This window comes from Rhincodon typus, chromosome 43, assembly GCF_021869965.1.
Source record: "Rhincodon typus isolate 14 chromosome 43, sRhiTyp1.1, whole genome shotgun sequence".
NCBI lineage: Eukaryota > Metazoa > Chordata > Chondrichthyes > Orectolobiformes > Rhincodontidae > Rhincodon > Rhincodon typus.
Genome location: NC_063374.1, coordinates 7,765,864 through 7,777,792, shown reverse-complemented (window position 1 = coordinate 7,777,792; position 11,929 = coordinate 7,765,864). Strand labels below are relative to the sequence as shown.

General features: G+C 48.6%; 1 protein-coding gene across 1 annotated transcript in view; it reads left to right on the top strand.

The window, feature by feature from the left end:
• LOC109926553 (serine/threonine-protein kinase MRCK alpha-like) overlaps positions 1–11,929 on the top strand; it is a 61,370-nt gene that overhangs the window by 35,013 nt on the left and 14,428 nt on the right. Inside the window, exons 7-10 of the mRNA XM_048619629.1 lie at positions 1,624–1,872; positions 2,438–2,517; positions 9,231–9,364; positions 10,569–10,679. Of these exons, the coding sequence (XP_048475586.1) occupies positions 1,624–1,872; positions 2,438–2,517; positions 9,231–9,364; positions 10,569–10,679 (574 nt within the window). The remainder of the gene's footprint in view (positions 1–1,623; positions 1,873–2,437; positions 2,518–9,230; positions 9,365–10,568; positions 10,680–11,929) is intronic.

Here is an 11,929-nt window from a genome sequence, read left to right as displayed (position 1 = left end):
AGCACGGCCAATCCACCCTAACCTGCACATCCCTGGGCACTATGGGGCAATTTAACACGGCCAATCCACCCTAACCTGCACATCCCTGGGCACTATGGGGCAATTTAGCACGGCCAATCCACCCTAACCTGCACATCTTTGGACTGTGGGGGGAAACCGGATCACCCAGAGGAAACCCACGCAGAAACAAGGAGAACTCCACACAGACAGTCGCCCGAGCTTGGGAGTCAAACCCAGGTCCCTGGTGCTGTGAGCCACCGTGCCGCCCACTGGTCCTGGCCTATCCAAACCCTCCATTCCCGGCAACATCCTGTTAAATCTCTTCTGAACGCTGTCCAGCTTAATAATATCCTAATAACTGGGAGACGGGAACCGGACAAAGTACTGCGGTCTCTCACGCACTCCTTAAACATCTATTGGTGGTGTTTGTTGGCTCCACCGTTGGTGGCCATGTTTTCAGTTGCCTGGGGCAACCGAGCTCTGGAATTCCCTCTCAACTCTCTTTAAGGCATGGCTGATACGCTCCGTCTTTGACAAAGGTTTGGCGTCATCAAATGTTCCGTGAAGCAACTTGGATCTTTCCATTGTGCTATGATCATCAGGTGAAGGAATGTTGTTGATATATCTGACATGACTGTAAGGTGCCATTTTAAGGTTGTGTAAGTAACTTGCTTTGCGGTTCGATCGAAAACCAAAAGAACCGCGCACACTGTCAATCAGAAACCAAGGACAGAAAATCAGAGTTAACGTTTCGGGGTCGAGTGACACCCTTCCTCACAATGGGGCAGCACGGTGGCTCAGTGGTTAGCACTGCTGCCTCACAGCACCAGGGACCCAGGTTCGATCCCACCCTCGGGCGACTGTCTGTGTGGAGTCTGCACATTCTCCCCGTGTCTGTGTGGGTTCCCTTCGAGTGCTCCGGTTTCCTCCCACAGTCCAGGGATGTGCGGGTTAGGGTGGATTGGCCATGCTAAATTGTCCCATAGTGTCCAGGGATGTGCAGGTTAGGGTGCATTGGCCGTGCTAAATTGCCCCATAGTGTCCAGGGATGTGCGGGTTAGGGTGGATTGGCCATGCTAAATTGCCCCGTAGTGCCCAGGGATGTGCGGGTTAGGGTGGATTGGCCGTGTTAAATTGCCTGTAGTGTTCAGGGACGTGTCGATTAGGTGGGTTATAGGAGGATGGGTCTGGGTGGGATGCTCTGAGGGTCGGTGTGGACTTGTTGGGCCGAAGGGCCTGTTCCCACACTGTAGGGATTCTACGATAGAACTGAGGAACTCTCTCTGCCCGTTCTGAGGAAGGGTCACTCGACCCTGAAGCGTTAACTCTGACTTCTCTCTGCGCGGGTGCTGCCCAGACCCACTGACCTTTTCCCAGATAATGTCTGCTGCGCGGCCCCAAGAAACCTGGTGGAGGTGGAACAGGGATTCGAACCCGGGACCCTGCGTTCAAAAGGGTGATTGCCCAACGCACTGACTGAGCTACCTGTTAAGAATGCAGTTGCAATGGCTCGGCGTGAAGGGAGTTTTTTTTTGTTTGTTTTGCTCGCCGGGGAAAAGAGGATATATGCTGACTCTCCTGCCTTTCTTTCGCTCCCCCCACCCTCCCCGAAATTCCGTGCAGGATAAGTTGACGTTCCCGCCAGACGTCAGCGACGTTTCTGAGGCCGCCCGGGATCTGATCGCCAAGCTGGTGTGCAGCAAGGAGAAGCGCCTGGGCCACATGGGCATTGGGGACCTCCAGGGGCACCCCTTCTTCGCCGGCATCGACTGGCAGCACATCCGCGACTGCCCCCCACCCTACATCCCCGACGTCACCAGCCCCACCGACACCTCCAACTTCGACGTGGACGACGACGCGCTGAAGACGGCGGTGAGGCGAGGCGCGGCGCTCCCCGTGTGACGGGTCGCGGGCAGGGGTGCGCGCGAGGGCGACCGCGGCTCGGCGGTAGGTGGCTGGGCGGCCGACCTACACCCCAGCCCCACTGCGTTTGCGTAGTGCCGTAGTCACGGAGCACTGCGAGGGGTCAAGAGGCGGCAAGCCGAGAGGCCGATTTCGGAAAACGGAGCAGGACGAAGCCATTCAGCCCGCACTGTCCCTGTCCCGGAGAGCGTTTGAGGGGACGGGGGGGACAGTGTAGAGGGAGCTTTACTCTGTATCTAACCCCGCGCTGTCCCTGTCCTGGGAGTGTTTGATGGGGGGACAGTGTAGAGAGAGCTTTACTCTGTATCTAACACTGTGCTGTCCCTGTCCTGGGGAGTGTTTAATGGGGCGCACAGTGTAGAGGAAGCTTTACTCTGTACCTAACTCTGCCGTGGATATGTTTGTCCCGCCCATTAAGATTTCCCACGTTTATACCTGAACCCGTCATCTGACCATTACTCACTAAGAGCTGTCACTGTGAGGGGTCCGTGACTTTACTGCTGATGTGTTTCAGGACTCGACCATTCCTCCCAGTCGGGGTGCGTTCTCTGGGCTCCACCTGCCCTTTGTTGGATTCACATACACTTCCAACTGGTAAGTTATAACCAGAGCAGAAATTAAGCCTGACCTCCCCCCCCCGACCAGGACCTGTCCACAATCAACAAGGCAAAGGGCAGGAGTGTGAGGGAATACTCCCCACTTGCCCCTGGATGGGGGCAGCCCCAACAACACTCGAGACGCTCGACACCATCCAGGACAAAGCAGCCCCCGCTCGATTGGCACCACATCCACAAACATCCCACTCCCTCCACCACTGATGCTCAGTAGCAGCAGTGTGTACCATCTACAAGATGCGCTGCAGAAACTCACTGAGGATCCTTCAACAGCATGGACTTGGTGCTTTTTTGTTCCTTTGTAGGATGTGGGCTCTGCAATGTAGGCCAGTATTTGTTGTCCGTCCCTAATTAGCCTGAAGAAGCTGTGTTGAGCTGCTTTCTTGAACTACTGCAGGTATGTACATGTCTGTAGACCATTAGTGAGGGTGTTCCAGGATTTTAACACCCAACCCCGACCCCAGCCGATATAGTTCCAAGTCAGGATGGTGTGTGGCTCGGAGGGGTAGTTGCAGGGGGGTGGTGTTCCCATGTATCTGCTGCCCTTGTCCTTCTAGATGGAAGTGGTCGTGGGTTTGGAAGGTGCTGTCTGAGGATCTTTGGTGAGTTTCTGCAGTGCATCTTGTAGACGGTACACGCTGCTGCTACTGAGCGTCGGTGGGGGGAGGGAGTGGGATGTTGGTGGATGTGGTGCCAATCGAGCGGGGGCTGCTTTGTCCTGGATGGTGTCGAGCTTCTTGAGTGTTGTTGGGGCTGCCCCCATCTAGGGGCAAGTGGGGAGTATTCCCTCACACTCCTGACTTGTGCCTTGTAGATGGTGGGACAGGCTTTGGGGAGTCAGGAGGTGAGTTACTTGTGGCAGGCTTCCTAACCTCTGATTTGCTCTTGCATCCACAGTATTCATAAGGCTGGTCCAGTTCAGTTTCTGATCACCCTAAAATGTTGATAGTGGGGCATTCTGTGATGGTAATTTTATTGAATATCATGGCAATGGTTAGATTGTCTCTGACTGGAGATGGTCAGTGCCTGGCATTTGAGAGACATAGAGTTGTACAGCACAGAAACAGACCCTTTGTTCCAACTTGTTGATGCCAACCAGATATCCTAAATTAATCTAGTCCTATTTGCCAGCATTTGGCCCATATCGCTCTAAACCCTTCCTATTCATATACCCATTCAGGTGCCTTTTAAATGTTGTAATTGTACCAGCCTCCACCATTTCCTCTGGCAGCTCGTTCCATACACGCACCACCCTCTGTGTGAAAAAGTTACCCCTCAGGTCCCTTTAAATCTTCCCCTCTCACCTTAAACCTATGCCCTTTAGTTTTGAATTCCCCTATCCAGGGGGAAAGACCTTGACTATTCATCCTATCAATGCCCCTCATGATTTTATAAACCTCTATAAGGTCACCCCTCAGCCTCCGACGCTCCAGGGAAAATAGTCCCAGGCTATTCAGCCTCTCCCTGTAGCTCAAACCCTCCAACCCTGGCAACATCCTTGTAATTCTTTTCTGAACCCTTTCAATTTTCACAACATCTTTCCTGTAAGCAGGAGGCGTGACTGTTAATTATCAGACCAAAAAACCCTGAAAACTGTGTGCAGTCATCAATGAATCTCCCCATTTCCGACCTTATGGTGGCAGGAAGGTCATTAATGAAGGAGCTGAAGATGTTGAGGCCTAGGACACTACTCTGATAATCCTGGGGCTGAGATGATTGCCCTCCAACAACTGCACCCATCCTTCTCCAAGCTAGGTATGGCTCCAAACTGCCAAGAGTCTGTAATTTTACCAATTTCTCAGTTATGTGGGCGTTCCTAGGGGTCCTTGACACCAGACTCATATCCACAACCTTTTCCATCATTTTGCTGATGATTACGAGAAGATTGATGGGGGGGCTGTAATTGGCCAGGTTGGATTTGTCCCACAGAACATACCTGGGCAATTTTCCACCATCGCAGAGTCAGCAAGTCATGTAGCGCAGACATAGATCCTTCAGTCCAACCAGTCCCCGCTGATCATAACCCCAAACTAAACTGATGTCCTTGAGGGGGGTGGGGGGGAGGGGGTGGGGGGTACTTGGTAGAGTGGTCCGGGTGGGTAGTGTGGCAGGGGGATGGGTACCAGAGGAGGGGAGGGCAGTAGATGCAGAAATTGAGGGAGAGGTAGATACCATGGCAAACATCACTAAGAAGAAGAACAGGCAGTGGAAACGTTGCTTAAAAGAGCAGGGCAGGTAGTCTGGAGAGTGTGTTTCAATGCGAGAAGTATAATAGGCAAGGTAGATGAACTTAGAGCTTTGGTTAGTACGTGGAACTATGTAATTCTTGGAATTACAGAGATTTGGGTGAAAGAAGGGCAGAGCTGGCAGCTAAATGTCCCAGGATTTAGATGTTTCAGGTGTGACAGAAGGGGATGTAAAAGGAGTGGGGGAGTTGCATTACTGGTAAAGGAGTATCTCACAGCTGTACTGAGGGAGGATACATCAGAGGAATCTGGGGGCGGCACGGTGGCTCAGTGGTTAGCACTGCTGCCTCACAGCGCCAGGGACCCGGGTTCGATCCCACCCTCGGGCGACTGTCTGTGTGGAGTTTGCACATACTCCCCGTGTCTGCGTGGGTTTCCTCCGGGTGCTCCAGTTTCCTCCCACAGTGCAAAGATGTGCAGGCTATTGTGGATTGGCCGTGCTAAATTGTCCCCATAGTGCCCAGGGATGTGTAGATTAGGTGGGTTATAGGGGGATGGGTTTAGGTGGGATGCTGCAAGGGTCGGTGTGAACTTGTTGGGCCAAAGGGCCTGTTTCCACACTGTAGGGATTCTATGACTTCCTTCTATGACTTCAGGACTCGCGCAGCGAGGAAATACGGGTAGAACTCAGGAACAGGAAAGGTGAAATCACAACTCTATACTACAGACCTTCCAAAAGCCAGCGGGAGACAGAGGAGGGAATATGTAGACAGAGATTGGAAAGATGTAAAAACAGCATGGTGGGTGATTTTTAACTTCCCCTATATTGACTGGGACTCGCTACATGAAAGGGGCTTGGCTGGGGCAAAGTTTATAAGGACCATTCAGGAGGGATTCTTGACACAGTATGTAAACAGTCCAACCAGGGTAGGGGTTATATACTGGAGCTGGTTTTGGGAAATAAGCCCGGCCAGGTGAGTGAAGTTTGAGTGGGGGTGGGGGGAGCACTTTAGCGAGGTGATTTTTTAAAGACACTCTTGGATAGGCATAACAGCAGTCCTCGGGTGAAGGTGTCAAATTTGGTGGGGGGTTGGGGGGGCATCTACAGTAGTTTTAGGTAGGAACTGAAGAATTTTGATTGGAGGTGGCTGTTTGAGGGTCAATTTCAAACGTCAGTTGATAAGAGCAGCGCGTTCCTGCGAGAACGAAGGATTGGTATGGGCAAGTAACTTGGATGACCAGGGATGTTATGACCTTGGTCAGAAAGAAATAGGAAGTATGTGCAAGGTCTAGGGGGATGGGAACTGACAAAGCCCTTGTAGTATATAAAGAAAGTAGGAAAGAACTTAAATAAGGAATTAAAAGGGGTCATGAAACATCGTCAGCAAACAGGATTAAGGAGAATCTCAAGGCTTTTTATACAGATGTAAGAAGGAAGAGGGTAGCTAGGGAAAGGGTTGGCCCACTTGAGGACAAAGGAGGGAATCCATGTATGGAGCCAGAAGAGATAGGCGAGGTCCTAAATGAATACTTTGTGTTTGTATTCACCAAAGAGAAGGAATTGATGGAGGAAAGAACTCAGGGAAGGAAGCTTCGAGTTTCTAAACCAAGTTGCTTTTAAAAGGAAGAGGTGCATGTCTTAAAAAAGTATTAGGTAGCCCAAGTCCCCAGGTCCTGATGGGATCAATCCCAGAATATTGAGGGAGGCAATAGAACAAATTGCTGGAGCATTGACAGACATCTTTGCATAATCTTGGGCCACAGGTGAGGTCCCAGAGGACTAGAGAATAGCCAATGTTGTCCCACTGTTTAAGAGGGGTAGCAAGGATAGTCCTGGAAATTACAGACCTGTGAGTCTCATTCAGAAGCAAATGGACTTATTAGCGATAGACAACATGGTTTTATGCATGGGAGGTTGTGCCTCACTAACGTGATTGAGTTTTTTTGAAGAGGTGATGAAGATGCTTGATGAGGGAAAAGCGGTTGATTTTGTCTACATGGATTTCAGTAAAGCCTCTGACAAGGTCCCTCATGGCAGACTGGTACAAAAGGTGAAGTCACATGGTATCAGGGGTGAGCTGGCAAGATGGATACAGAACTGGCTTAGTCTTAGGGGACAGAAGGTAGTGATGGAAGGATGCTTTTTGAAATGGAGAGGTGTGACTGGTGGTGTTCCACTGGGAACAGTGCTGGGACCTCTGTTGTTTGTGATCTCCATAAATGAGTTGGAGGAAATCGTGACTGGTCTAATTAGTAAGTTTTCAGATGATACAAAGATTGGTGGAGTTGCAGATAGTCAGGAGGATTGTCGGAGGATACAGCAGGATATAGATCAGTTAGAGGCATCGGCAGAAAAATGGCAGATGGAATTTAATCCAGACAAATGTGAGATAATGCATTTTGGAAGGTCAAGTACAGTTGGAAATTATACAGTGAATGGCAGAACCCTGAGGAGCATTGATATGCAGACGGATCTGGGTGTGCAGGTCCACAGATCACTGAAGGTGGCAGCGCAGGTAGATAAGGCAGTAGAAAAGGCTTATGGCATGCTTTCCTTCATTGGAAGGCGCATTGAGTGTAAGGATAGGCAAGTTATGTTGCGGCTTTGTAAAACTTTAGTTAGGCCACATTTAGAGTATTGCATACAGTTCTGGTCACCACATTACCAGAAGGATGTGGATGCTTCAGAAAAGGTATAGAAAAGGTTTACCAGGATGTTGCCTGGTATGGGGGGGATTTTAGCTATGAAGAAAGACTGGGTTTGTTTTCACTAGAATGCAGGAGGTTGAGGGAATGACCTGATAGAAGTTTATAAGATTGTGAATGGCATGGATAAAGTGGAAAGTATGAGGCTTTTTCCCAGGATGCAGGGTTCAATTACTGAGGGCACAGGTTCAAGGTGCGAGGGGGGATGTTTAAAAGAGATGTGCGAGGCAAGTTTTTCACACAAAGGGTGGTGAGGGCCTGGAACACATTGCCAGAGGAGGTGGTGGAAGCAGACACTATAGCAGCATTCAAGAAGCACCTGGATGAATACATGAATAGGAAGGGAATAGAGAGATACAGATCCTGTAAGTGAAGACAGTTTTAGTATGGAAGGGCAAAATGTGTCAGCACAGGCTTGGAGGGCCGAAGGGCCTGTTCCTGTGCTGTATTGCTCTCTTCTTTGTTCTAAACTGGTCCCACCTGCCTGTGATTGACCGATATCCCTCCAAACATTTATGATTCATGTGTTTATCCAAATGTCTTTTAAACGTTGTAACTATATCCACATCTACCACTTCCTCTGGCAGTTCATTCACACACGAACCACCCTCTGTGTGTACACAAAAAATTGCCCCTCATGTCTTTTTTTAAATCTTTCTCCTCTCACCTTAAAAATATGTCCCCTAGTCTTGAAATCACCCACCCTAGGGAAAAGACACTTACCATTCACCTGATCTCTTCCAACCTCTTTCATCAGGCAGAAAAGCTTGAACACAGGTTCAGGAACAGTTTCTTCCCTGCTGTTATTAGACTCCTGGATGGACCTCCTTAATTTCAAATCTAATGTTGATATCGCTTTTGTGCACCTCCTGTGCAGCCATAACCTTTTATGCCTCATTCTGTCCAGGTACCCCATGATCTTTGCTATGATCAGCTTGCACTGCTCACATACTTTCACCATACTTAGGCACATGTGAAAACAATAAATCAAATCAAAGGCTCAAATCAAATCAAATCTACACCCCTCATGATTTTATAAACCTCTGTAAGATCACTCCTCAACCTCCTAGCTCTGAAATCCCAGCCTATCCTTACAATTCAAACTTTCATTCCTGGCAAATCCCTTCTGAACCCTCTCCAGCTTAATAATATCCTCCATATAGCAGAGTAGAGGCCAGTATAGTATTTGCAATGGAAAAGCTCCACTAAGGGCATTTTTTTTCCTCTTATTTGTTCACAGAATATGGGCATTGCTGGCTAGGCCAGAATTTTTTTTTTATTGATTCACAGGATGAGGGTGTCGCTGGCTATGCAGCATTTATTGCTCATCCCTAGCTGCCCTAAGAGTTGACCCCATTGCTGTGGGTCTGAAGTCACATGTAGGCCCAGACCAGATAAGGATGGCAGTTTCCTTCCCTAAAGGGCATCAGTGAACCAGATGGGTTTTTCCCGACAATGGATTGTAGTCATTGTTAGACTCTCCAGATTTCTTTTTGTGAATTCAAATTCCTCCATCTGCTGTGGTGGGATTCGAACCTGGGTCCCCAGAACGTTACCAGAACAGTCCAGCGATAATACCACTAAGCCACTGCCTCCCCTGCATGCCTAACTTTGGAGCGTAAGTCTTTGGTATTGATAAGGCGCACAGCCTTTGCAGAATCCAATGGCCTTTGAGTATTTCTTGATGTCAAATGGAGTTGGCAGTAGACTGGCATCTGGGCACCTCCAGAGGGAGGCGGTTTGTTTTGGGCAGGGTGGGGAGTTAACGCTTCATGTGACGGGGTTTCTCCATCTCCTACAGCTCACTGTCTGACCGTGGCTGTCTGAGAGATACATGGGCCACCACTTCACTTGACAACCGGGAAGCTGAGGCATTCGAGAAGCAGATAAAGCAGCTGGAGTTGGACAAGAGGGACCTGAACCACAAACTTCAAGGTGAGAATTGGAGGTGGTTTATTTTCACATCCACAATCTGGAACTTTAACTCCTTCATTGTTACAAATTCCCAGTGGGAACCGAATCAAATTTGTCCAAAGTTTGCCTAGGAATCCCAGACTCTTGGGCTATCTGCAAGAGATTGATATTAAATCGAGGGGTTCGGGGTGGTTTATATATAAAATAACAGATACCCAGGAGTCAGTTAAAGACTGGAATCTAATCGAGGAGTTCGGGGTGGTTTATATATAAAATAACGGATACCTGGGAGTGAGTCACAGACTGGAATCTAATCGAGGGGTTCGGGGTGGTTTATATACAGAATAACAGACACCCCGGGAGGGAGTTACAGACTGGAATCTGACCGAGGGGTTCAGGGTGGTTTATATACAGAATAACAGATACCTGGGAGGGAGTTACAGACTGGAATCTGACCGAGGGGTTAGGGGTGGTTTATATACAGAATAACAGATACCCCGGGAGGGAGTTACAGACTGGAATCTGACCGAGGGGTTCGGGGTGGTTTATATACAGAATAACAGATACCTGGGAGGGAGTTACAGACTGGAATCTGACCGAGGGGTTCGGGGTGGTTTATATACAGAATAACAGATACCCCAGAATGAGTTATAGACTGGAATCTAAATGAAAGCCTTGAGGTGGTTTACACACAGAATTCCCAGATGCCTGGGAATTCAGGCATTTCAAACTGTAGTGTAATCAAGGGGTTTGGATGGATTATATATAGAACAGTACATTCCAGAGAGTGAGTTACAGGATGGAGTCTCATCAAAATGTTTGTGGGTTTACATACAGAATAACAAACCCCTGGGATTGAGTGACAGGCTGGAATCTAATCAAGGGGTTTGTGAGCCTTATGAGTAAAATAAATTGTCCAGTGAGTTCTAGGCTGGAATGTAATTTTAATTAGAATAACAGTGTGAGTTGGAGTCTAATCCGGGGTTCAAGGAGATTACAGTAAATCATTCTCAGTCACGTGAGTATAAGGATGTTAACAGACTCACACTTGCTCAATATTGGGTATGCACAGCAGTGGCTATACCTCTGGGGTATTGCTGTGTGGTTGATCCATGATTTGTACCAATCCATCTGAGGAGTCCCCATCTGGGACGGGTGGGGGCAGGGGTCGGCATGTGATCTATAACCCTCTGCGACAATGGTTAACTTTCTCTCTCCGTGACAGAATCCCTGCAAAAAGCTGCAGCTGGTCACAGCAGCTCGGGGACAGCCAGGAAAGAATTGGAAATCAAAAGCTTGAAAGAAGAGATGCAGATCCTGAAAGCGAGACTGGCAGGTGAGCTCCAGGTTCACCATGTGACGAGAAATCTGGCAAATCGGCAAACTGCTGCTTTCACTGAACTTTAGCACCCAATGGTGTCGGAGGTGGAACATTAGCGTGGATAGAGGATGGGTTCGCCAATAGAAAACAGAGAGTTGGGGTGAGGCAGGGCGTGTTCAGCCTGTAATTAGTGGAGTGCCACAGGGATCAGTGCTGGGGCCATGATTATTTACAACGTGCATGAATGACTTATGGAGTCATGCAGCTTGGAAACAGACCCTTGGGTCCAACTTGTCCCGATAAGGAAAGCTAAAGTGCTATAGCCACGGTTGTGATTGACACAAGAATAGGCAAAAAGGCAAGTATTGAGGAGGACACCAAAGAGGGATATAAACCGGTTGAGCGAGTGGGCAGAAACTTGGCAGATGGAATATTTGAAAATGTGAGCTTGGTTGGAAGAATAGAGGAGCTGAATATTATTTCAATGGAGAACGAGTGCAGAAAGCTGCAGCACAGAGGGGTTTGAGGTGAATCACAAAAAGCTAGCATCCGAGTTCAGCAGGTAATAGGGAAAGCAAAAGGAATGTTGGCCTTTATTTCAGAGGGAATGGAAGATAAAGGTAGTGAAGTCTTGGTGAATCTATGCATGGTAGCAATTAGATCATATCTGGGATACTGTCAGCAGTTTTGGTACCTTCATCTAATAAAAGATATACTGGCATCACAAGACTGATTCCAGGTTTGGAGGGCTGTTCTTATGAGGGGAGATTGAGTAGGTTGGCCCTGTATTCATTGGAGTTTAGAAGATTGAGAGGATATCATAGTGAAACACAAGACTGTTAGGGGACTTGACAGGGGAGAAGCAGAAAAATTTTCTTCCCCCTTGTGGGAGAGTCGAAGACCAGGGGCATCACCTCAGACTAAGAGGGGGGCGGGGACGTCACACATTTCAACGGAGATGAGGAGGAATTTCTTCTCTCCGAGGGGAGTGAGTCTGTGGAATTCTATACCACAGAAGGCCAGTTGAGGCTGGGTCGTTAAGTATATTCAACACTGAGACAGGATTTTAATCAGAACAGAAACCAAAAGAACTGCGGATGCTGTAAATCAGGAACAAAAACAGAAGTTGCTGGAAAAGCTGAGCAGGTCTGGCAGCGTCTGTGCAGGAGAAAACAGAGTTAACGTTTCGGATCCGATGACCCTTCCTCAGAACTGTTCCACAGATACTGCCAGACCTGCTGAGCTTTTCCAGCAACTTTGCTTTT